At 40.8% G+C, this 27,399-nt stretch overlaps 2 protein-coding genes across 5 annotated transcripts in view; one reads left to right on the top strand and one right to left on the bottom strand.

The window, feature by feature from the left end:
- Positions 1-27,399, top strand: part of LOC139448567 (mitochondrial fission 1 protein-like) — a 168,828-nt gene that overhangs the window by 4,053 nt on the left and 137,376 nt on the right. Inside the window, exons 2-5 of one of the 2 annotated variants that reach the window (XR_011652098.1) lie at positions 2,212-2,344; positions 4,439-4,518; positions 5,056-5,161; positions 6,503-10,596. Coding sequence is in view for 1 of the 2 variants with exons in the window: in XM_071230137.1 (XP_071086238.1) it covers positions 2,212-2,344; positions 4,439-4,518; positions 5,056-5,161; positions 6,503-6,597 (414 nt within the window). In the remaining variant the exon portion in view is untranslated. Of the gene's footprint in view, positions 1-2,211; positions 2,345-4,438; positions 4,519-5,055; positions 5,162-6,502; positions 10,603-27,399 lie in introns of those variants that run through there. The other variant, XM_071230137.1, reaches the window with a different exon arrangement.
- LOC139447997 (protein MIS12 homolog) lies at positions 12,942-27,237 on the bottom strand. Of its 3 annotated transcripts, none has more exons than XM_071229494.1 (8): positions 27,180-27,237; positions 23,360-23,505; positions 22,299-22,366; positions 20,556-20,654; positions 18,792-18,935; positions 16,461-16,581; positions 15,077-15,168; positions 12,942-13,927 (listed from the first exon to the last, which is right to left on the bottom strand). In XM_071229494.1, exons 2-8 carry the CDS (start codon positions 23,496-23,498, stop codon positions 13,892-13,894), a joined length of 699 nt encoding a protein of 232 aa, XP_071085595.1. In that variant the 5' UTR covers positions 23,499-23,505; positions 27,180-27,237; the 3' UTR covers positions 12,942-13,891. The 3 variants fall into 3 exon arrangements, with proteins under 3 accessions (XP_071085595.1, XP_071085597.1, XP_071085596.1); XM_071229496.1 differs by lacking the exon at positions 27,180-27,237 and adding an exon at positions 26,918-27,169; XM_071229495.1 differs by lacking the exon at positions 27,180-27,237 and adding an exon at positions 26,922-27,169.

The following is a 27,399-nucleotide window of genomic DNA, read 5'->3' as shown; positions in this document are numbered from 1 at the left end:
TTCGTGGTTGCATGATCAGAAAACACATTCCAACTGTCACTTTCATGATCTGGTAAGCGACACTCTGTTTGGTTGGATGAAAGGTCGTTCTGATGTGACCCGTAATGGGATGTCCTCGGATCTTTGTTTAGCGATAGCGAAAACTAAAATCTGATTTTAATGAGATTGAGTCAGTGCATATTATACATGACAGAATATTTTCCAGAATTTAATTGCCCATAATTAAGGATGCATATAACACACAAGTGCATATTATACATGAATAAATGAGTCTGTGCACTTTGATCAATCGGAAGGTGTGATAATTGGGATTGTTCACTAGGCAATATATTAGCAAATATTGCCGGTCGCGCATATTAGCATGATTAGAGCGTGGAGCTTATGTCGATTACGGTACTTCTCGCAAAAATGTTGAGTGAGCAGGATGATGTAGTTTCATGTCAAATGTTTTGGCTACAGGAGACTGTCATGGAACTATCACTCACTACACTTTGTCAGTAAAGTTTCAAAAGCTGACTGACCCTCGTGGCATCAGTAGCCATGCCTAGGCCTTCCTAGATCCTTACTATGATCAACGCTATCCTTACAATGTTCCCTAGCACACTTTTATGGGACAAAATCACCAACAAATTATTACAACCGTCGTTCATCAGTACTCGTGAATTCAACGTCTTGCACCTGGAACATTCGCGCTATTCCTCACATCTTGTGGGTTACCGAAGGGACAAGTGTTGTCAAATGGCATCAGGATCCCTCGTGAGTGTCCATAGACTAAAGTCATGAGACAAGATTCCTCCCTGTAACCTTGTAAGTGTCCATCACCTGTATGACCATTCCATTCAGTTCCATGATGTCATAGGCATGGTTAGGTAAATTTGCCCTAAGTTTAACAGTGTGGACGTAGCTCAGTTGGTTAGCTGTCGTGCTAACAATCTGAAGGTCTTGAGTGCGCATCCAGCGGATTCTCACCAACACTGGTTGTTTGTAGGTGAGACATGTGACCTATGGCAGAGATCGTCCTCATGAGAAGTTGTGGCACAGTATTCTAAAGGTGCTCCATGTTCTGTTCTGAAAAAGTGTTGTGGTATTTGTATATAAAAAAACTCCCAAATAGTCACCGAGAAAGTTACGACCACAAATATTGTCCAGATAAAATATCTAAGTTGCTATACCAGCAACTAGAGACATGTTCAAGACCTAAAACAAACCCAGGAGTTGGATTCTGACACTGAGGACACAACTTATTGTGAGACAACAGTGTTTACCATTAAGAGTTTAGGGGGAACCTGTAATTTTTAGAGTTGTCTGTCCATCAGGACTGGCAGTTTCAAAAGCCAGCGGGAAGGAACACTGCTGTACATTGTTTGAAGAGATCTCAGTGATTAGCTTCTGAGTCAGATTTCATTGTATATACACTGGATAAGTGACACTATACTGATTGAAGTCATAGAAGTCCACAGTATAAAAAAAAATGCCAAACTCTAATAGTATTAGTTAAATGACTTTAGATGGGTTACATAATGACCATGCATCTCTGTCACAAACCTGAAAGCAATTGTAAATGTAGTTGAAGAAGAATAAGACTTAAATATGTTATAGCCTAGTGGTTAACGCATTCCAGATTAGATTCCCCACCAGGATACAATGTGTGAAGCTCTTGTGTCCCCGCTGTGATATTGCTGGAATATTGATCAAAGCGGCGTAAAACCACTCACTCACTCACTCACACACTCACTCACGTGGGGGGAAAAGCCCCAGGTGACACAAATTATAGGTGTTTATCACTTTCATGAGACTGGGCATGATTCTGACAAACCAAAGGTCATTATTAAATCTTTCATTCAAACCCATGAGTAGGGGTTTCTGGCAAAACTTCTCTTCCTGCGGGGCGGCCGGGTAGCCTAGTGGTTAAAGCGTTCGCTCGTTAAGCCGAAGACCCGGGTTTGATTCCTGACATGGGTACAATGTGTGAAGCCCATTTGTGGTGTCCCCTGCGGTGATATTGCTGGAATATTGCTAAAAGCAGCGTAAAACCATACTCACTCACTCTTCCTGCACAGCAAACTGCAACACCCAGGTCTACAGGGCCATCTGTGCCAATACTAAAGTCGAAATACTGGCAGTAAATCAGCACCATGGCATCTGTAAGCCTGCTGAGTTGTTGCACATTTACATGTGGTGCCTTGATAGTTTTCTTTATTTTGCCTACAGAAGTTCGAACTCCAGTACCATGACCAGGCACGGAAGGGCCCAGTCAGTGAGAAGGCTCAGTTCGACTATGCCTGGTGCCTGGTGAGGAGTCGATACCAACAGGACATGAAGCGAGGCGTTGCCCTATTGGAAGGTGAGCTTCAGCAATGTCCTATTATTCCATATATTGTTATGTGGCAATGTATTTTATTGTTTAACAGTGATTGTAGCTGTGTTGTATTGTTTCTGTTGGTATTCGGTAGACGCTCATTGCATTGTGTTTGGACAGTGATCAGTAGGGTTGCCACGGGTACTCGAGTACCCGATAATGGGTCGGGTAGCTTAGGACTCGAGTCCAATTTTCAGGACTCGAGTAACAATTCAGGGGAGATAACTCTAATCGCCTTTCGTACCTCGTAAGTCACTTCAAAATGGACGACAAAGCGGACAAACGTTTAAATGTTTTAGGTTAGCCATGCAGGCATTTAATATAAAAACATAATACCTTTAGAATAGATCAATAATCAGCATTAAGTCCAAAGCACGTTTCGTTTTTATTTCCAATTTTAAAAAAATCCAAAAATCCCAATACTTAAAAACAATATAGCATGCTGTTACTACCCTTTACATGCGCACTGCTTTACTGCGCATCTCGTGTTATGGAAATGGCGGCAAGAGGAGTTTGCGTGCTTGTTTATGTAGGGAAGCCCTTTCCCAGGTTGATGGTACACAACTGTTTATTTGGTTACATTCTAGTTTGAACAAGCTAAAAAAAACCACACAGTTGGGTAGCTTAGGACTCGAGTCCAATTTTCAGGACTCGAGTACCCGTTCAGGGGAGATAACTCTAAACGCCTTTCGTAACGTGTAAGTCACTTCAAAATGGACGACATAGCAGACATACGTTCAAATGTTTTAGGTAAGCCATGCAGGCATTTAATAAAAAACATAATACCTTAGAATAGATCAATAGATGTTTGATGACCTTTTATTCGCAAAAGCATTACGATCAAGTGGGACAACATTGAACTATGGGTACTCGAGTTCAGTTTTCGTACCCGGTCGCAACCCTAGTGATCGGTTGTCAGGAAGTTGGTGGTTTTAATTCTTGACAGAATTTCAGTTATTTGTTCACCTCTGTTTCTTCATATGTTATCATAATTTTGTATCACATTATCATAATTATTAATATTTACGTGCAATACAAAGTTCCGAATCCCAGTTCCATGGTATTTGTTTTGATAGCTTAATAACTACTCTTGTATAGGTATGAACAGATTAGATAGGAGTACTCTCATCAAGTTGGACAGATCACTCTTGTAGGACTTGTTGTAACAGTCAGAGGATTTGTTCTTTTGAATTTGTGGGGTCGGGGATTTGTCATTGATGACACTTGTAGCTCATGTTTCCAGTCACAGGATCGCCTGGTCTGCACGTCATCACACTGATTATTTACAGACAACAGCATTAAACCACATTCACTCACTGACAGCGATGCAAGTACATGATATATAAAACCAAAATACTCTACTCTAAAAAAGTCTTGATTCTCAGGCTCTGTGATAATCAGCATAAAGTCCAAAGCATGTTTCGTTTTTATTTCCAATTTTAAAAAAATCAAAAAATCCCAATACTTAAAAACAATATAGCATGCTGTTACTTCCCTTTACATGCGCACTGCTTTACTGCGCATCTCGTGTTATGGTAATGGCGGCAAGAGGAGTTTGTGTGCTTGTTTATGTAGGGAAGCCCTTTCCCAGGTTGATGGTACACAAGGGGGCACGGGTGGCCCAGTCGTCTAAGGCGCCGCGATTCGCTGTGCAGAGTTGCGTCCCTTGGGCACGCCAGAAACCTATGATTGTGGGTTCGAATCCCGGTTCGCCTCGATTATGTTTCTAGGTTTGTCAGCACCATACCCGTGCTCGCTGGTTTCACCGAAGTGGTAAACGTCTGAGACCTGCATCACTTCGGGCTTTCCTCCCACATTAAGCTGACACGCCACGATATAACTGTAATACTGTTAAAAGCGGCGTTAAACCAAACTCACTCACTCACTCACTGATGGTACACAACTGTTTATTTGGTTACATTCTAGTTTGAACAAGCTAAAAAAAACAACACCACCTCCACGCACTATTTTGTCAAAAGTCATTGCCTGAGGACCAACTCTTGTACTAAGAGAAATAAATTCACATCAGTGATGGAACATAATCACATGGCTGTCTTCTCATACTTGGCCATCTTTCAGACCTCTTCTCCCGCACATCAGATGAAACAGCCAAGAGGGACTATCTGTTCTACATGGCAGTGGGCTACACGCGCATCAAGGTAAACCCATCACTTGCTTCATGAAGGTACAAGCACCTGTACCAAACATGGCATTGAAGAAGAAAAAGGTTGAAATCCACGTCAATCATTGTATATAGTAGATGACCACACTGTACATACATTTCCTCTTTCTGTTATCGGGGCAGAGGGGTAGCAGAGTGGTTAAAGCATTCACTCGTCACGCCGAAGACCCGGGTTTAATTCCCGACATGGATGCAATGTGTGAAGCCCATTTTTGGTGTCCGCCGTGATATTGCCTGAATATTGCTAAATGCGGCATAAAACCAAACTCACTCACTCACTACTAAGACAGTTGGTGCCATACTAGGAGGTCACACTCCCTCCCTCTTGTTTACCTGCATGCCGGCCTTTATTCAAGACTAATTTAAAATATTTTAAATGCATATATATATTTTCCATATCACGAAGGGCTCTTTTTCCTATAGCTGTTGTAAGTCTATGTCAAGTTTTGGAGTTATGATTGGGAGACTAATGCCAGGTTTGGAGAGTTATCTCACTCTTGTGTGTCGTGGACAGGAATATCAGCAGGCCTTGAAGTACACAGCGGCCATTGCGAAGATCGAGCCCAAGAACAGACAGGCAGCAGAGCTGGAGAAGTACATCAAAGATAAGATGAAGAAAGGTGAGTTTAATGTGATGGACCTGTTCATTCGGGGCAAGCTTTGTACTGTCACTCCGGGCCCGTGAAGATCCGGGATAGAATATGTCTTCAGAACCCATGCTTGCTTCTAAAGGCGACAATGCTTCTCGTAAGAGGCGACTAACGGGATCGGGTGGTCAGGCTCGCTGACTTGGTTGATGCATGTCATCGATCCCAATTGCGTGGATCGATGCTTATGATATTAATAACTGGATTGTCTGGTCCAGACTCCATTATGTACAGACCACCGTCATATAGCTGGAATATTGCTGAGTACGGCGTTAAAAAACCCCAACCAACCAAGAGTCAACTCTGCCATTTGTTGTAGTCTCCAGTGGGCACGACCTGTTTGGTGTACATGTTGGGATGTTTGGCAATATATCGTGTTTATATCCTGGACTGATATACTTATGATTGACACTGAGATGGGATAAACATGATGTACATGGCAAGAACTGACACGTCAGTCCACTTTGTTCTAACTGATCTCAATCTGACAATCGTGTACGCGTTATAATACAGTGTCCATAACGCAGGGATAATTCTAGGGTGGGACCCTGTGCTTTTAGCCCCTAAATTTAAAAAAAGGCCCACATTTTCAAATACAGTGGGGTATTTTAACATTGTGCTGTATGGGCAAGTGTGGGTGTACCTCTGGAATATTTGAAATATTCACATAAAGGGCCCATGTCAGAAAATTCCCAGAGTGAACCCTGATAACTCCAACTGAAAATAGTGTCGACTTGAGTGTTACTTCACTAGACAAGAACAGTATGGTCAAGTGATTTTATAGTCTCAGATACATGAAGTATATCATCACAAAGTTTGTATGTAAATGCATGTTTATGATTGTGTTTGTTTGTTAGGTCTTTAATGCCGCACTCAGTATTATTCCAGCTATATGATGGCGATCTGTAAATAATCGAGTCTGGACCAGACAATCCAGTGATTGACATCATGAGCATCTATCCATGAAATTGGGATACCATGACATGCATCAACCAAGTCAGTGAGTCTGACCACCCGATCCTGTTAGACACCTCTTACAACAAGCATAGTCGCCTTTTGCGGCAAGCATGGGTTGCTGAAGGCCTATTCTACCCCAGATCTTCAGGGTCGTTTATGATTGTGAGGCTATGAGCCTCCTTTAGATGACCAAGAACAACCTAGGCACAACATTCTAAATGTCTCCTAAACTATAGAGAGTTCAGTGAGTAGATGACATTGGTGCAAGAGTTAGGGTTCAAGAGCAGTTCACTAAAGACTAAGTTCAGACTATGTTGATCATTGCAATACTTGTATTTTTCCATTTTCCACATTCAGAAGGCTTCATGGGAATGGCAATAGTCGGAGGAGCGGCACTAGCTATTGGCGGACTTGTTGGAATTGCAGCTGCAGCCATTGCCAAAAAGTCCTGATAAATATTTTCACACATGTAAACTCAAGATCTTAGATAACGACCACAGAAGGAAAGTAGAGCTAAACTCACAGGTCTTCATTAACATGACAAGTGGACCGCCAAGGTCTTTCTCGGACTGGGTTTGCTTTTCTGTCGATTGAATTTATCTGCAAACGTAATACCAGTAAAATTGTCTTCAGGTATCCAATACCCTGGAATTGATGCCTTGTATCTTTGTTTATGTGAAATGCATTTTAATCATTACTTCTGCAAAACCTGATCATGTTGTTGACATTATTATTGTTTATTTGCGCAAACTGGACACACATTTGGCAGTTATGTAAAAACAGGATTGATGTCATAAAAGTAAAACATAACATGTCAATATTTTTTCAGTGTGCATCTTAAATAATTATTATCCTATGAATTATTGTGAGATTATTGTTTATTGTGTGGGGTGCAGAGTGAATTACAACATACTTATTCCTATAAGCTCGACTAGTAAGGTTAATTAAAAAAGTATGGGGGCGGTCGGATAGCCAAGTGGTTAAAGCGTTCGCTTGTCACACCGAAGACCTGGGTTCGATTCCCGACATGGGTACAATGTGTGAAGCCCAATTCTGGTGTCCCCTGCCGTGATGTTGCTGGAATATTGCTAAAAGCGGCGTAAAACCATCCTCACTCACTCACTCAAAAGGGATGAGGCAGACACAGACATTAATATTCTTGGTTAGTTTCCCGTACTGTCTGGAGCAAAGTGGAATATATATATGTATGAAGCTGTCTCATGTGGATGCCTTGTTTAGATGTTTAGTCTGTGTGTGCATGGAGAAAAGGGCAATGACAAACACAATCAATGACATTCAGTGTTATTACAGTGGTATGTTTGAATAATTAGTGACTTTTTATTTGAGATGTGTCCAGTGTTTTGGAAAAATGTATAAGGCAAAATGTTGTTGATTCATAAACAATAAATGTTTTTATTTTACATGCAGGGACATTTATGTAGATGGTTTGTTTGCTTTTAACATTCTTGTTCTGTGATATGACAATGAATTGCAGAAGTATCATTTAATGTCTGAATGTTCATGTAATTCGTCACTTGTGTCCAAATTGAATTCATGTAACCTTGAACATGTTGAATGTATTAAGAGTATTTATATGTCAAATATTTTTGAGAATTGCCAGAATAGACCGAACTCAAAGTACCACATACCGTATTCAACGTAATAAGCGCCCAGAGTGCTCAAAAAATTAGAAATAGGGGGCTCTTATTAGAATATTATTTTGGTGAAAAAAACAGAGTTGAAAGATAAATTTCGTAGTTTATGCTGACAGCCTGAAATGTTTATGTACGACAGATATATTTTTCTAGATTTTAATTGCCTATAATTAAGGGTGCATATAACACACGAGTGCGTATTGAACGCGAATAAATAAGTCTTGTGAACATTGATCAATCGGAAGGGGTGCTAATTGGGATTGTTCACTAGCCAATATATTAGCAAATACCGCCATGGGCGCTTATTAGAGTGGGGCGCTTATTACGTCGAATACGGTAATTGCTCTTTGCAGAGTTGACAACCAGATGCAGTGAAAGACTTTGATAAACAAATCTGCAGGTGTCAGTTCAGACAAACATCCCCAAATCCAAGTGCCGGATAATTGTGGTTTTGAGTTTGGATAATTCCAATAGCCTACAAATCTTTGTGATGAAAAGATGTATTGTTGCAAAGTGTCACTTGTGTTTGTATGAAGTGATGTGATGCAACACGCTGCGGAGACCACGTTATTAAATTGTCACTTCCCTTTCTTACTGCTCGTGAATAATGGCCAGGGACAAGCTGCCAAGCTCACCTACCAAGTTCCTCCATGAAACAAAACCCTTCTTGAAATGAATAAATGCATGGTTATTACAACAATGTTTTTTAAACACTCATGGTTCAGGAGATGGTGCGTAAGGCTAAATAAAATAATAGTCTTGGTTCTCGGACACTGCCCGCACCATCCTAAAATCTGCCGCTTGTTTTGTTTTTATTTCCATTTTCACAAATAATAAATCAAATCCTAATACTTCAAAACAATGCGATCCAATGTAACACACAGTTACTTCTCTTTACATGTGCACTACTTTACTGCACATCTTGTGATTCGGTATTGGCATCACCAGGTAGATGGAACTGTTTATTTCGTTACATTCTGGCTTGAACAAGCAAAAAAAAAAAAACAAAAAAAACAACAACAACCCCCTGCCCTCACTATTTTCAAAAGTCATTGCCCGAGAACCAATTCTATTATTTTTTTATGCCTCATCATCATGTGCCGTGGGTCAGGTCAGTACATCAAGTTATCGGGCTGGAGAGGCAGGTCCTATGACAACCACCTGACCAAGTTAACGTCATTTTTGAAATAATGGTGGTCCAGTCTAGGGCTATGTAATTGCTCTGTATGGTTGTGTCCCTCAGTTATGCCAGGATCCGGTGATGTCGGATTCACCTTTATTGTGATAGTTAGCTTGACAGTGAAGAGTTTCAGGGTCACCAAAGTTTGAAACGTCTAAGAGCTGTGGGGGTTCTTCGCGATTCGCTGTACAATGTTACGTCCCTTGGGCACGCAAGAAACCTATGATTGTAGGTTCGATCCCGGTTCGCCCCGATTATGTTTCTAGGTTTGTCAGCACCATACCCATGCTTGTGGTTTTCACTGAAGTGATAAACGTCTGAGACCTGCATCACTTCAGGCTTTCCTCCCACATTAAGCTGACACGCCGTGATATAACTGGAATACTGTTAAAGGCGGCGTTAAACCAAACTCTCACTCACTCTAAGAGCTTTACTTTAGGCTTTCCTCCAACAGCTTACATTAAACTGATAGTGCAATGTTACACCCAACTCACTGAAATAAGACTAGCCTCCTCACAGCATTAAATAGACTTTGGTTGCCTTTATTAGTACATCCAGGGATGAGAATGGATATTTTCCCTTCAGATGAAACTTCTTTTCAATGGAGTGTGGTCCACAATCTCATTAAAATCAGATCTTAGGACATGGGACATCCCATTACGGGTCACGTCAGAACGACCTTTCACAGATTTTGACCGATCAATGAAATGACTGACAAGAAATCAACATTTGCCAATCAGAAGGCAGCTTTCTCGAGCTTTACGACACTAGTTTCAAACTGGCGACTACGCTTCAAAACATATTTTGACGTATTCTCGATTAGAAAAAAATGAAACTGATAAGAACATTCTGAAATGGCTTATAGATGGCACAGATTGTATAGATATAATCATAACACTTGTAACTGTCGTTCGGAATACCCTCTGTTAAATATATCGTGGTTGCATGATTAGAAAACACATTCCGACTGTCACTTTCATGATCTGGTAAGCGACGCTGATTTGTTGGATGAAAGGTCGTTCTGACGTGACCCGTAATGGGATGTCCTCAGATCTTTGATTAGCGATAGCGAGAACTAAGATCTGACTTTAATGAGATTGGTGTGGTCCATTATTTGGGGGTGTTTATCGGGGTTCATCAGAATTTAACGAATTTGTGTTCACTAAAGTTCTAAACCCTGTACATGACTAGTTATAGGTGGCTTCTGCTTCTTTGTACCTCACCTCTGCCCATCTTTGAGTGTGTTATGACAAAGCTTCATCTTCTTGATAAGATTTGTTTGTTGTTTAACGCCGCAGTCAGCAGTATTCCAGCTATATGACGGCTGTCTGTAAAATAATCAAGTCTGGACCAGACAATCACGTGATTGACATCATGAGCATCGATCCACGCAATTGGGATCGATGACATGTATCAACCAAGTCAGCGAGCGTGACCACCTGATCCCGTTAGTCGCCTTTTACGGCAGGTATGGGTTGCTGAAGACCTATTCTACCCCGGAATCTTCACGGGTCCTGCTTGATAAGAAGTGGAACTGTTTCCACAGATGTACATAGTAGTTTCAAAGAAAATCATGACTTCAATGTAGTTTGTTCTCTTGAGTGAGGTGAGGTGAGGTGAGGTGAGGTGAGGTGAAATGGGGTTTAACGTCGCGTCCAAGATTATTGCACTTATATAGCGACGTGCATGCACGTGTGTTTGTGTGTTTGTACTAGTCCGGACTGATGCCGATTTATAGTGCTAGCTCACTGAGATACCATGCCTCAGTTTAACATGAATACCCCACTCAGACACAGCATTCTGACTCCGAGCCGACCAGTCCTTGTTTTAGCCCCCTTAATGTTGAGCCCCAGGCAGGGTAACAACCATATCTTTTAATGTCTTTTTGTAGGACAGGGCCGTGGATCGAACCCCGGACTTTACGCTCCCTGGGCGGACGCTCTACCACCAGACCATGGTGGCGGTCTCTGTTGAGTGAGATTAATGGTGAATGTTTATGACACAATTGATACCGAACTCCAGTATTAAACAATGTTAAATGTTCTGAAATTGTCAAGAATAAATCTGAAATGTGAACAAGGTATATATACAACCATCACAAACAACTATATTAAAGCAAGATAATTTTTTATTAAAAAAAAGTGAACATTGGGAAAAAATAATCTGAAAAGCACTGTTTTACAGCCAGATTTTTATTGTACGTATTATGTTCTGAACAGGGAACATGGCTGCTTCCTCTGTAGTGTTGTAATGCAGACCTTGGTCACACTGACGCTCCACGATGAGAGCTTGTTTTATGGCCAATATGAAGTTTGTATTTTAATGTGGTTATCCTGACATGCTTGCATCGTAGTGAGTGTTAGTATGAATGATGATTGTAAATAAACAAGTTTCACTCGTACATCTTATCTGTGTGCTTTGTTAACAACAATAACAATCAGACAAAAAGTGAACAGGGCTCACTAATACCCTGACTTTGACTCAAAACATGAAAAAAGCAATATTTTCTCAGAAAATAAAACTTTGCACTGTGCCTCTCCTATTGGTACAGAAACTGTACCCCCAATTGGAAAAGAATCCATGAAGTAGTTTTTAAGTTATTGGTCGCACAAATGTTGGATGTAAAAGATATTCTAGGTTCAAAACATAAAAAAGTACATATATATATCAGAAAACACACATGTCAAAATTAGACTTTGCACTGCACCTCTTCTATTAGTATGGAAACTGTTCCCTTAATTTGAAAAGAATCCATGAAGTAGTTTTCTTGTTATCAGTTGCACAAATGTTTCAGTAAATGTTTTTTATTATTTTGCGGAAAATCCAAATATTGAAAACAAACTTCGCTCTTCACCTCTCTTATTGGTATAGAAACTGTACCCCTAATAGACAAGAATCCATGAAGTAGTTTTCAAGCCATTGGTCGCTCAAATGTTGAAGTAAAAAAAATGAGGAAAAAAATCAATCTAAATATTGAAATCAAACTTTCATGGCGCCTCTCTTACAGGTATAAAAAGTGTTCACCAAGTTTGAAAAGAATCTATTTAGTAGTTTTCAAGTTATAGGTCGCACAAATGTCCTTGGAAGAACGGACAGACAGAAATACTTGGAATAACTATATCCTCCGCCTTTCAGGTTGGAGGTATAATAATGCTTCTTTTATTGCACTCAACTCCATACTCTTGTATGCTGGAAGCATGCACCATCATCACCCTGATCAATGGATCGATATGCATTTGATTTTCACCCCCTCTCCCTTGGCAGTCTACAACCCAAGCTGCCTTTAGACGTTACAAGCTTCTCAGTCACATCCTACCAGGTACCCATTCACTGCTGGGGGAACAGTGGCATTGTCCGAACAAAGTCACGTGGACATGGAAACACTGCATGTGCTTCAGTGTGGGACTGGACCGATGCCCTAGAAACTTGCATGAGCCAAGCTGCAGAACACGGTCACCCATCCAAGGACTGTCTACGACCAATGTTGCTTAACTTTGCCGGAGTTGTGACCTGTCAGCCGTACAATGGACCATGTGGCACCAGGGAACCACACATCTGTCCCTATTCTTATACTATTATTGTGGTCTATACAAGGCATATATATAAGGCCTTTAAAATCAGTTTTTGTTCTGATCATTTGACTCATGCAAGTGTTGCATGTATGTATGTGACATATTGACAAATGAGATGAAATATAATAAGTCAACACAAAATTTAGTTAACATATTTCAGCTTGATTTGGAGACAAAATACATTTAATGTGAAAAACATTTACAAATATTTGTCCAAACAAATGTTTTGTTTGTTTGTTTGTTTGTTGTTTAACGCCGCACTCAGCAATATTCCAGCTATATGACGGCGGTCTGTAAATAATAGTCTAGACCAGACAATCCAGTGATTAATATCATGAGCATCGATCCACGCAATTGGGATCAATGACATGCATCTACCAAGTCAGCGAGCCTGACCACCCGATCCCATTAGTCGCCTTTTACGACAAGCAGAGTCACCTTTTACGGCAAGCATGGGTTGCTGAAGACCGATTCTACTCCAAAATCTAAACGGGTCCCAAACAAATGTAATTTGTCCAAAACTGTTATGGACTGCCAACATTTTCCCAGCAAATTACCAGGAACAAAGCCTATTAGAGGCTTTAAAAAATCATCAAAGTATGATTTACTTATTTAGCAAGGAGAGGAATAACAAGTAACACTGAAGAAATCATGTTTAAATTTGTCATGCACTGTTAGTACATGCATGTTTATTTATCACCTGAATAGCTGCAGTTCACAAAGACATGGGACACTCTGACCAACCATCAGTTTCCCAGAGTCGTTAGTTTGTTTGTTTGTTTATTTGTTGTTTTACTCCCCACTCAGCAATATTCCAGCGGTCTCTAAATAATCGAGTCTGGACCTGACAATCCAGTGATTGACATCAGTTGTTACTGAGGCCCTTGTGGACACAGTAGGGAAGTTTAACATGCCCAGTTTGGGAATGTATATGTGCATTCTCTGTGTCTGATATTCAGCTCAATGTTTACAGAAAAAAATCTGTTAAGAATTTCAGACTCGGGGTATTATGGATAACAATTTTCAGTTTTCGTTTTTCAAAACATAAAGTGTATTTTTGCTGAACAGGACCAGCTTAGCACAAAAAGTTTATATTTCGAGACAAAATAGTATGTACATGTATTTCCCAAATAGCCTGCACCTTATGGCTGTCATTGAAAATCCCAGCTATAACTCTGTAATAATATTCTGAGTATTGGCAGTGAAGTATGATTTGTTTAAGCAGTGGAGTTCATGAAAACTAGCTGCCATGGTGAAGAATGACGCCTGTGTCTTGGAGACAGTTTGACATGTTTCCTTGTAGTTGGAGAGATGGCATACACTGTAGGCAGAGACAGTATCATGTCTTCTTGGTTTCCTCTTCTTTTGTAGTGCTCTGAAACAGAGAAAGGATCAGTGAGGATTTTTCAGAATTAATGGGTGAGTGAGGGAGTTGGGTTTAACACCGCTTTTAACAGTATTCCAGTTATATCACGGCGTGTCAGCTTAATGTGGGAGGAAAGCCCGAAGTGATGCAGGTCTCAGACGATTACCACTTCGGTGAAACCCACGAGCACGGGTATGGTGCTGACAAACCTAGAAACATAATCCGGGTGAACTGGGATTCGAACCCACAATCATAGGTTTCTGGCATGCACAACAGTTGCAACTCAGCCAATCGTGCCCTAGACGACTGGTACACATGTGCCCCTTCAGAATTAATAAATTTGTTGTATTACTGCAAACATTTAAATTCTCCACTCGGTGCTGCCAAGTTCAATGTAATCCGACCCATAGGTCCACATAGTCTTGTGACATGGTGAATCATCAGTCATTATCATACACACACATTTTACTTCTATACATTTCCAGTTGGCAATGAAGCATGAATGATTCCATCAACAACTTCTTATGTAAAATTCATAGCCGTATAAAAAAACTTGCTTCTATTCATGGATGTCAGTTTGGTCGGCATCTGATTATAGTTCGACACATGGCATCATATTATAGTATGTTTTACATGCTGGTTGTGGATAACACTAAATAATACATTGATTATATTTCAAATTTATTATTGAAGATCTGGGGTATAATAGATCTTCAGCAACCCATGCTTGTCGTAAAAGGCGACTTACGGGATCGGGTGGTCAAGCTCGCTCACTTGGTTGATGCATGTCATCGATACCAATTGCGTAGATCGATGCTCATGATATTAATCACTGTATTATCTGGTCCAGACTCAATTGTTTACAGACCGCCGTCATATAGCTGGAATATTGCTGAGGGTGGCGTAAAGCAACAAACCAACCAAATCATAGGTAACATGTTGCAAATGCCATCAGGGCCCCTGAGTCTCTACTGAAAGATGACATGTATTATCATGATCACTGGTGTGGGTTTCAAACACAACATGGTGTACACAGCATTTAGATTAAACCAAATTCTTCTTCCACAACCAAAAAAATCAGTTCCATGTTACCAATATCTCATGTTCGGTTTCATGGGAGCTTTTCAATCATTGAGGACCAGCAAGAATCTTCATCACCTTGTTTGACACGACCTGGATCCCCTTGAGGACGTCCACTCTCTTCAGCACCTGGTTCGCACCATACACCAGGCTGTCCTTCACATCTGTAACTGAGTGAGTGAGTGAGTGAGTGAGTGAGTTGGGTTTAACGCCACCTTTAGCAGTTTTCCAGTTATATCGTGGCATGCCCGAAGTGATGCAGGTCTCAGACGTTTACCACTTCGGTGAAACCCACGAGCACGGGCATAGTGCTGACAAACCTAGAAACATAATTGAGGCGAACCGGGATTCGAACCCAGTTATAGGTTTCTGGCGTGCCCAAGGGAAGCAACTCGGCGCCTTAGATGACTGGGCCACCCGTGCCCACACACCTGTAACTGGGTATATGGGGCTGATACCAGTGTTTGAAATAATTTTAAATCACAACAAGACAGTTGGCCAGGTGACAAATTACGTCTTGATTCAGCTGAAATATTGCAAACAGTTACTTGAGAATCCACAAGGAGATATAATAACACTGAAAACGTAGCTAAATTATCTTAAAATTATCTGCCAGACAGTCGGGCAGGTGGAGGAAGATTTCATGCAGCACGACAGAAAAGTCACCAGCCACGTGCAGGCAGACTAGCAGTTATTTCGGACACTGGTTGACACCATAAAACAAGTGCGGCAAACATTGTCAAACTGAATTTTTTTGCCAGCCACATCAGAAAACACCAAATTATTCCTGAAAAATCAACATTTTGATCCTGGGTTTGCTGTACAGAATACAGATTGATACTCAGACAGTGTAAGAGAGTGGTAACAGGGTGCCGATGAACAGCGATCTTAGCGTGAAGTTGATCGTAACTCCTATACCATGACATAGAATTACGACAGGCATAACACTGAGGTTATTTTGTACATTGGCACCCAGAGCAGGGCAGCTAGTGGCTGTTTCATGGATGGGTTGTTTTGTGACAACACTGACTAGCATCCCAAATATTGCTCACATGTAAGGGTACAAAATTACTAAAATGTAAAGAAGGGAACATTGACAGTTTTCAACTAAGTTTTTAAGAAATACACATTCTAGTTTGATGGATGTACCCATGGGCGGATACAGCTTTTTTGAAAAGGGGGGGGGTGCATAATTAAGATCTATTTATTGTCTTTGGTGGTAATTTATACAGAAATAAAAAAAATTTCGAAATAAAAAGGGGGGATGCGTACCCCCGCACCCCTCTCTGTATCCGCCCATGGTAACATATCGTAACAATATGGAATAAATATTATGCGATCTCCTGTTGCTTATTATTTTATGCCCCATACACATGAATAAAAACTAAAATAAAAAAACAGCATACAATAAAACAAAACAAAGTCACATATATAGAGGTACTAGCCCCCATGTGATGACTACCTCCAGCTTGGCGAAGGACTTGGTGCATGTCCTGGGCCTGTTTCAGCATGCCGTCCATCTGGGCCTGGGCCTGGTCAATGTCCTCCAGCTCCCCCTGCAGACAGGTGTTGGCGTACTTCACCTGCAGGGAACACCACCATCACCACAGCATCTCTACCATCTGCCAGCACACATCTCCATACCACATTATTACAGTTGGAAGTCCTTCTAGACATAACCACTAGCATAACCCGAGGCAAGAAAATTAACTGACTATAAAAGTCCAGTTTCCACCCTTGCCGAACTAGGCTGGTATTATGGAGTTAGATTTTGGCTGGACTAACGAGTCTATGCATAGTCCAATCAAAATCGCGCGACAAAATCGAAATCCGGTTCGTAAACTTTCGTGCAGATTTCGGTTGATTGCAAGATTTGCAAAGCATGTGCACCGCCAACTGGTTGCCAACGGATATTTTCCAAATCTTTTCATGTTTTTAATCAAGGTGCTCACGTGATTGGGTACACTTCACGATGTAAGACCCATTTTATCACAATATAGATCTTGATTATTGATCAGATTGTTTTGACTGGGCGCCGCTGTTTTGTTTGAAGCAAATGCAAGTGATACAAGAGGTGGAATCTGATTGGACCATAGGAGAGGTTTAGAAGGGACATAGCTCGTAATAACCAGTGGTGGCGCTACGATTGAGCCCAGGAATTCCAGTCTAGTTCGGCAAGGGTGGAAACTGGACTGTTAAACTCAGTTAACCCCCCTGTCTCGGGAAGATGAACAATCATCAGAAATCAGCTAACAGTCTGGTCTTGTGCATACACGTCATCAGTATAGAGTCTGGTCTTGTGCATACACGTCATCAGTATAGAGTCTGGTCTTGAGCATACACGTCATCAGTATAGAGTCTGGTCTTGTGCATACATGTCATCAGTATAGAGTCTGGTCTTGAGCATACACGTCATCAGTATAGAGTCTGGTCTTGTGCATACATGTCATCAGTATAGAGTCTGGTCTTGTGCATACACGTCATCAGTATAGAGTCTGGTCTTGTGCATACACGTCATCAGTATAGAGTCTGGTCTTGAGCATACACGTCATCAGTATAGAGTCTGGTCTTGAGCATACACGTCATCAGTATAGAGTCTGGTCTTGAGCATACACGTCATCAGTATAGAGTCTGGTCTTGTGCATACACGTCATCAGTATAGCGTCTGGTCTTGAGCATACACGTCATCAATATAGAGTCTGGTCTTGAGCATACACGTCATCAGTATAGAGTCTGGTCTTGAGCATACACGTCATCAGTATAGAGTCCGGTCTTGAGCATACACGTCATCAGTATAGAGTCTGGTCTTGAGCATACACGTCATCAGTATAGAGTCTGGTCTTGTGAATACACGTCATCAGTATAGAGTCTGGTCTTGAGCATACACGTCATCAGTATAGAGTCTGGTCTTGAGCATACAAGTCATCAGTATAGCGTCTAGTCTTGAGCATAAAAGACAGTCTATTAAGACACAACATGCATGAAATTGGTAACTGAAGTTGGTCACCGATTCCTGGACTGTTCTGATTGAGCCATCATATAGCTGGAATATTGCTGAGTGCTGCGTGAAACAACAAACAAAACAAACTGTTCTGATTGTTCTGTCTTAATTGCAATGCAAATTGTATTGCCACTCTTGCTCTCGCTAAGTTAGTCCATTTTGCAAAGGTCACAGACATGGCTTATTTGACTGACTTTTTTCTTAGACAACAAAACAATTTGCTTAACCATGTTAACTGACTCAAGTTTTTGCGGATATAATAGCGATAGAAATTAGTCCTATAGTCCTGCCGAATAGTTAAGGACTAGAAATATGCCCTTTTTAAGGGTTTTGCTATGTGTTATCATTATATGGACTTGTGGACTAAAACTGTTAGTTTCTATTGTTAGTCTGTTTCTATTGTTTGTTTGCCACACTCAGCAATATTCCAGCTATGTCTATGACGGCGGTAAATAATCGAGTCTGGATCAGATGATCCAATGATTGACATCATGAGCACCGATCCACAGCATTGGGATGCGATGACATGCATCAACCATGTCAGCGAGTCTGACCACCTGATCCTGTTAGTCGCCTCTTACGACAAACATAGTCGACCTTTACGGCAAGCATGGGTTGCTGAACACCTATTCTACCCCGCATCTTCACGGGTCGTTAGTTTCTATTGCTGGATATACCTCTATGGCACGTAATGCTCACAACAAAAGATTTCACTAATACACAATCCCTTCTTTGTGAGGCTTAGAACTAATCAATCAACCCTCATAGCATTGTCGTTTCATGATTTCTCACAGCAAGTATTTTCTGTGTATATTCCTCAATGTCTCTGTCTATCTTCTTCTCGTCATCTTCTGTGTACAGCTTCTCTTGTTTTACTTGATCCTCACGTAGAACAGTGTTTTCAGGAATACAGAAGATGTTGGTGAAGAGATATGCCTGTGCATCAATAATCATTAATTATATACAGGTTCCACATACCTTGTATAAAGTGCCAATGACAAAGGGAAAATCAAGATTCCAGTGCTGTAAGCATGTAAATGGCAAATTTATTAACAGAGTAGAAATCACATTCGGTTTAATAAAAATACCTTGCAACTATTTTTATTTACTTTAAGCCCGAAGTGATGCAGGTTTCAGACGTTTACCACTTCGGTGAAACCCACGAGCACGGGTATGGTGCTGACAAACCTAGAAACATAATCGGGGCGAACCGGGATTCGACCCCCAATCATAGGTTTCTGGTGTGCCCAATGGACGCAACTCTGCACAGCGAATCGCGGCGCCTTAGACAACTGGGCCACCCGAGCCCCCTGATAATTGATTATAACGTCATTGTGCAAGGGGGAGGGATCCATGTTTGTTTTGGCATAAAGCTGGGTCGCAGATATCACCTTCCATCACTTTCGGGTAAATATCAAATGTTGTAAATTAGAAGTAGGCGTAATCGTAACTATAATAACTGCAATAGTTTAGACAGAAAGTTTATAAGTGCTAGATCTATTAAAATATTGTAAAGTAATTCAATCTTTGTTGTTTATACATTTGTGTGTTTAACACAAAATTTTACCTGGCGACTTTGTTTAGCCATAACTTGTTTGGGGTTGCCGATATTCAAATATTTACACGCTTTTGTTCAGGCCCAACTCGTGAATAATCCAAACAATGCTACCGAGGTGCGTTACAATACATTGTGAACATAATTTAAAATACCCTCTTTCGATCTTCTAGCATGTGTAGTTGGCAAACTTAAAAGTCAAATGGCACCCTTAAACATCAATAGGATTATTGTTTACTGTTTATCGCCACTCTTAGCAATATGTATGATGCTGGGCCCCATTCCTCAAAGTGATCGTAGCGCTACAATGATCGCAAGCCTATGTTAAAGTATGGGACTTACGATCACCTTAGCGCTAAGATCGCTTTGAGGAACGGGGCCCTGGTCTCTAACTTATCTAGTCTGGACCAGAAAAACCGTTGATGGACATCATGAATAAAAATCAACAAGCGGGAAAACCTTGCGCTGATATTACCCAAATTTCCTTTCTTTATAACAAGTGTTATCTTATCATATTCAATATCATATAAGGGGGCAGTCGGGTAGCCTAGTGGTTAAAGCGTTAGCTCGTCAGGCCGAAGACCCAGGTTCGATTCCCGACATGGGTACAATGTGTGAAGCCCATTTCTGGTGTCCCCCGCCGTGATATTGCTGGAATATTGCTTAAAGCTACCAAAACCATACGCACTCACTCAATATCATATATGCAATTGGGATACGATGTTGTCAGCTGTTACATTCCTGTACTTACAACTGCCCTGTTTGTGGTTATGTAAAGTCATAACAATTAAAGTCTCCTACAATCAAGACAATAGAGGCAATAAAATAAGTCTGGACATGTCTAGTAATAGTGTTGGATAACTCGCCCTCGTGGTCCAACGGTAAGACTCGGGGCCTAACAATGCTGACTATCATCTAAGGACAGCGGCTGATGGCCTTGACACATTGTATTCCGGTGTGGAGGAAAATCTGAATGATGGGTGAAGCACTGGGCTACATACCTCGAGTGTGTCGAAGGCCTTGTCCACTTGTTTGGCCATGTTCTGTTGCATCTTCTGTACTCCTTCATTCACTTGACTTGGTGATATCACATCGCCATACTGTAACACACGAAACAACGCTCACCCTGTACTGTAACACAGGAAATAACACACCACCCTTACTGTAACACAGGCAACAACACTTCACCCTTACTGTAACAAAGGAAACAACACTTCACCCTTGCTGTACCACACCAAACAACACTTTACTCTATACTGTAACTTAATAAACAACACTTCACCCCATACTGTAACATAATAAACACTTCACCCCTTACTGTAACACAGGAAACAACACTTCACCCCTTACTGTATTACAGGAAACAACACTTCACTCCTTACTGTAACACAGGCAACAACATTCACCCCTTACTGTAACACAGGAAACAACACACCACCCTTACTGTAACACAGGCAACAACACACCACCCCTTACTGTAACACAGGAAACAACACACCACCCCTTACTGTAACACACGAAACAACACTCACCCTGTACTGTAACACAGGAAATAACACTTCACCCTTACTGTAACACAGGCAACAACACACCACCCCTTACTATAACACAGGAAACAACACACCACCCCTTACTGTAACACACGAAACAACACTCACCCTGTACTGTAACACAGGAAATAACACTTCACCCTTGCTGTACCACACCAAACAACACTTTACTCTATACTGTAACTTAATAAACAACACTTCACCCCATACTGTAACATAATAAACACTTCACCCCTTACTGTAACACAGGAAACAACACTTCACCCCTTACTGTATTACAGGAAACAACACTTCACTCCTTACTGTAACACAGGCAACAACATTCACCCCTTACTGTAACACAGGAAACAACACACCACCCTTACTGTAACACAGGCAACAACACACCACCCCTTACTGTAACACAGGAAACAACACACCACCCCTTACTGTAACACAGGAAACAACACACCACCCTTACTGTAACACAGGCAACAACACTTCACCCCTTACTGTAACACAGGAAACAACACACCACCCTTACTGTAACACAGGCAACAACACACCACCCCTTACTGTAACACAGGCAACAACACTTTACACCTTACTGTAACACAGGCAACAACACTTCACCCCTCACTGTAACAAGGGAAACAACATTCACCCCTTACTGTAACACAGGCAACAACACTTCACCCTTACTGTAACACGGGCACAACATTCACCCCTTACTGTAACACAGGCAACAACACTTCACCTTTTACTGTAACACAGGAAACAACACACCACCCCTTACTGTAACACAGGCAACAACACACCACCCCTTACTGTAACACAGGCAACACTTCACCCCTTACTGTAACACAGGCAACAACACTTTACCCCTTACTGTAACACAGTAAACAACACTTCACCCTTACTGTAACACAGGAAACAACACTTCACCCTTACTGTAACACAGGCAACAACACACCACCCTTACTGTAACATAGGAAACACCACTTCACTCCTTACTGTAACATAGGAAACAACACTTCACTCCTTACTGTAACATAACAAACAACACCCATATCATGTATATATCAGAGAAGAAGATCTCAGGAACCCCTTTCATTTCAAACACTGGTCAAGAGGCCAGCTCACCCTCCTCTCATCAAAAGTGATTTCTTGCTGCAGCAGGAAGGAATAAACAAGCCACTGCCAATCGGCACCTACCTCAGTGTTCATGTAGCCCTCCACTGCCTGCAGCCCGTCCATCATGTAGTCATTGACAGCATTATACACTATATCAAACAGCACAAGAAGCATGTAGTCATTGACAGCATTATACACTATATCAAACAGTACAAGAAGCATGTAGTCATTGACAGCATTATACAATGTATCAAACAGTACAAGAAGCATGTAGTCATTGACAGCATTATACACTGTATCAAACAGTACAAGAAGCATGTAGTCATTGACAGCATTATACACTGTATCAAACAGCACAAGAAGCATGTAGTCATTGACAGCATTATACACTCTATCAAACAGTACAAGAAGCATGTAGTCATTGACAGCATTATACACTGTATCAAACAGTACAAGAAGCATGTAGTCATTGACAGCATTATACACTGTATCAAACAGCACAAGAAGCATGTAGTCATTGACAGCATTATACACTCTATCAAAGGTTTTACTGACTACTGGTAGTATGGAAGCACTATTGAAAATTCTTCACTCACCAACAATAATGAAAAACTTTCTTCACTCGCCACTTTTGACATGTTTAATATGAAAGCATTTTTTTCTTCACCAAGTGCACTTGGACTGTAACGGTTCACCGATACCTACGATATCATCGATATCATCGAGACTCGGGTAGACAATAATTGAATCATCAGTTTGTGAGATCGCAATAAACTATAAATAAAACAGGAACTGATAAGAGTTACCACCCAATATAGCAAAAGTAGCATAACGCCACCTGTAAGCATGGCTGAACGACGGCCATGGCAAGAGGATGTGGCGGCAGAGGACGCACTTTATTACATTTCATAACCATCCCTTTATCTAAAACTGTTTTGTTCTTCACTACTTGTTTTTGTTTTTTTAAAACAAGTTTTTGTTTTTAAGATAATAAGTGTATGCAGCAAGACGTTTAAGAGTTGTATTTCAGAGATTACTATTTGTATTGGTGTTTCATGATACCAGTCGTATCATGAGTCCGTATCATGATACATATCGTATCACAAGACACCAGGTGATACTGAGCTATAACGCTCACTCACCTCCATTGCTGAAAGACTTGGGTGTGAAACCAAAGTACTGTGTTTCATATTCAGCCCGTTTCTGGGAAGACTGGCTTGACATTATCTCATCTGTTTCCATGGTAACAGACTCTGCTGTGGTGCAGCTGCTCACAGACATCGTTACACTGCAGAGAGATTGGACATTAACTAATAATCATATCATATATTCATGAACTTCAACAAAACAGCACCATATTTTAATATAGAAAAATAGAGAATCTAACCGAGTGTCTTTTGATATCAATACATCAACACGAGTTGATAAAAGTGGTTGGTTGGTTTGTTGTTTAACGCCACACTCAGCAGTATTCCAGCTATATGACAGCGGTCTGTAAATAATCCAGTCTGGACCAGACAATCCATTGATTAATATCATGATCATCGATCCACGCAATTCGGATCGATGACATGCATCAACCAAGTCAGCGAGCCTGACCACCCGATCCCGTTAGTCGCCTTTTACGACAAGCATAGTCACCTTTTACGGCAAGCATGGGTTGCTGAAGACCTATTATACCCCGGCATCTTCACGGGTCTGATAAAAGAGGAAAAACTCCGAGGTTTCAACTTATATCAATGAGTGGTGATATATTTGATATCAAAAGACACGAGGGTGAGATTTTATTCATCATTCAACATCATTCTTCCAAACTGTGAGTGAGTGAGTGAGTGAGTGAGTGAGTGAGTTGGGTTTAACGCTGCTTTTAACAGTATTCCAGTTATATCACGGCGTGTCAGCTTAATGTGGGAGGAAAGCCCGAAGTGATGCAGGTCTCAGACGTTTACCACTTTGGTGAAACCCACGAGCACGGGTATGGTGCTGACAAACCTAGAAACATAATCGGGGCGAACCGGTATTCGAACCCACAATCATAGGTTTCTGGCATGCCCATCATAAATTTTTGGCACATTTTTCTCCGAATTTGACCGTTTATTATTTTTTTATGACATTTTTTTCATGTCATACGATAACTAGTATGATGATCAATGACTCTACGTAATTCTGTTTTATTATTTTCACAAATAACACTTGTAGAGACATTTGTGTGCAACATGCAGAAATCCATGGTTCACTGACAGACCGTCACGCATACGAGTGACAACCTCTCAGGTGGTCACTTGTACGCGAGAAGGGAGAGCCGTCTTGCGTACACGTTACGTCCTCTACTGGTAAACATGCCATTTTGTCGCAAGCAGTCACTGTATATAGTTTCTAAGGCTGGAACGGGTAACAAGGGTACCAGGATCGGGTGGGTACTGAGTAGGACCCGGGTACCTACAGGACTACCCTGTCCCGTGGTTAGTCATGTGATATATAGTTTAATGACAATAATTATCTAGAACTCTATGGTTACACTACAAGTCACTAATGTTCGCATTTCTTTCTGACTATTCACCCATTCCTCCTGAAATTTCATATGGTTGAATAAAGGTAGAACTTAAGTCAACTTCGGTGTATGCATGACCAGATCGTTTAATACATGTATCTAAATATGTTTTGCAAGTGCTGTGGTAAAAAAAAAATCCCAAACGGACATTTCGTATCTCTTGAGACCTACAGTGGGTACCCGGGTAGGGTCGGGTAGTAGGGGGATGGGTACCCGGGTAGTAAATTTGGACTCGTCCCAGCCCTAATAGTTTCACATAAAAACACCAACACATGAAAATACTTTCCAACCATACCAACTTCCTGGTCAACGTTCAATGTTTATCAAAAATCATGATAATCAATAACTTACTGACTTATGAAGTCAATTATTATTACCCATTTAGAGCCATGAAAGGTGCTTTCTGTTTTGTCACAGTGATTACCATTATTTGAACCTAAGGACCAGCACATCAAATTGTGGTTGGTCAAATGTTCTATTAAAATAACACACACTGTCTGGTTTGTTTATTTTGACATGTTAAATGACAGAGTTTGTACATATACCTACATGTATTAGGTACAACCAGTAGCTATCTCAGTATGATAAGGGGATTACCATGATCACTAGTGTCAACAGTTCAGTGACTTAAAGTTACTACAGATTGAATCACCATATCATTAATCCTTCCAAATAGGATTGTTGAAACATATTCACTATATGCCTTGACATGGTGACATATTTTTCAGGATATTCAACAGTACCATTAACAAAATTGAAAAATATGCTTTGGACCTTTTGGAACACAATTAGCCAATGACCTAGAAATTATATGAAACCTAGGTACACGGTATATTTCATGTTTAACCTCTACATTTTCAAGAAATATTCCCAAAACATCACAAATATCTTTGGTGGCAGTGAGATGGATATATATCAGTGAAGAGCAGGCAAGCATCCTCATGATTCAACATTAACAGTTCAGGGCAAAACGGTAGTTTATTACACCACTGACTAACAACCATTTATCACCAAGGCCAATTATTAACAACTTACTGTTATAGCGCACATGATCATGTCTCCTTGTACTTTGGCTCTTTTTAATTATAAGAGAAAAATAATTATCCCAAAATGATGAACAAAAACTGATTCTTCTGAGGAAATATTAAAAAACAAACCATATCACCTTGCACAACATTCTCAAATACACCTTTAGAAAAGACATGTGTACAGTGACTAATTCACAAGTAAACAAAATCTAACAACACGATGATGCACATTCAGTTCTGCCATTGCTTACTATCTTTCTGTCATATCTTCCTAAAAAATACAATTCCAAAATTTCGGGAATTGGGGAATATTGGTTTACGTCCGTTTGCAGACAACAAATTGATAAGATCATTTCTTATTTAATGCAAAAATTCTTAAAACTGTGTGGGATACCAGAGAAAACAGAAAATGTAATTTGTATAACTGAATGGTATGTGTGATCATGTGCTGTTAAGACGATGGCGATGACTGGTACACATGGTCAATAGGAAACCTCTATTTCCACTTTTTTGATTCCCTATTGCCGCATCATAACATAAATCTAGAGAAACATTTTCCACAGGAATAGTCGTATGTGCTCATAGCTTCATAAAAACCACAGTTAATTGCATAGTCAACTTTGTACACAGAATATTTCAGTAATCATGGTAATAACATGACCATAACTGGCCAGTGACCAGTACAGGGCCCCGTTCCACAAAGCAATCTTACCGCTAAGGTGATCGTAATTCCGATACTTAACACTGGCTTACGATAGTCGCTTCGTGGAACAATGCCCAGGCCTAGTCCAGTTGTCGTAATGACGATGCCATCTCTACCCGAATGAAAAAGGAGCACAACATCCAAAGCCAATACAATAACGGTATTTTGCATTTTGTAAAATGTAGTCTCCCAGTGTCTATATCGTAGAATGATGGGTACCATGATCAGACGTGTGATTGTTTACATCGTAAACCCCATTTTCATTAGGCATACTAGCTGTCGAGCTGCTTACTTGAGAACGGTAACTCGAAGGTTTCACAGACTGATAGATCGTACATTCTAAAAGGATTCTTAGCTAGATATATACATGTAAACGTACGGTAGTTAATACATGCATTCCTAAACTATAATAACAAACCTACAACACACTATCCTCGTCTCACAGTAGAAAAGTTGAATTAAGCGCCATTTTACACCGTCGTTGAAACTCCTCACCGCATCATGATTTCCAAAGTAGTAAGTTAATTAGACTTTATTACACGACAGCCCTGTCCAAGAGTATACTAAATATATTATCTTGAGTTGTTCAGAGTTCGAGCTCTGACAATGATACTTTCCACAAGATTTATAATGGAATAATCCTCTAAGCCTAGTTATTTTCAATTTGTAAACTTGGATACCTTCGAATCGGACACTCTCGATATTTTCCGTGTTGCGCTTGCAAAACTCCAAACAGCGGTTAGCACAGGCAGCGGAGTATATTAGACTGGTACCCTGCTCTTCATCTCCTAGCAGCTGCGCGCAAGCGCTCTGGGGCAGGCAAACCAGTCTACGGCGCATAGCCAGTCGTGTTTACCCGTACATTTCCGCATTGATGCCGGAAATTACCGAGTATTTAGA

Source organism: Haliotis cracherodii, unplaced genomic scaffold, assembly GCF_022045235.1.
Source record: "Haliotis cracherodii isolate W230 unplaced genomic scaffold, xgHalCrac1.p SCAF_7, whole genome shotgun sequence".
NCBI lineage: Eukaryota > Metazoa > Mollusca > Gastropoda > Lepetellida > Haliotidae > Haliotis > Haliotis cracherodii.
The sequence above is the reverse complement of the archived record's forward strand: the minus strand, read 5'-3'. Positions and strand labels throughout refer to the sequence as shown.

What these genes read in the sequence shown, in the direction of transcription:
- LOC139447997 (XM_071229494.1), bottom strand. Translation starts at nt 23,498, where the DNA reads ATGTCTGTGAGCAGCTGCACCACAGCAGAGTCTGTTACCATGGAAACA. An exon ending in AGGGCTACATGAACACTGAG is followed by an intron (nt 20,655 to 22,298) that starts GTAGGTGCCGAT and finishes CGTGTGTTACAG; the next exon opens with TATGGCGATGTGATATCACC. An exon ending in AGTCCTTCGCCAAGCTGGAG is followed by an intron (nt 15,169 to 16,460) that starts GTAGTCATCACA and finishes TCACTCACTCAG; the next exon opens with TTACAGATGTGAAGGACAGC.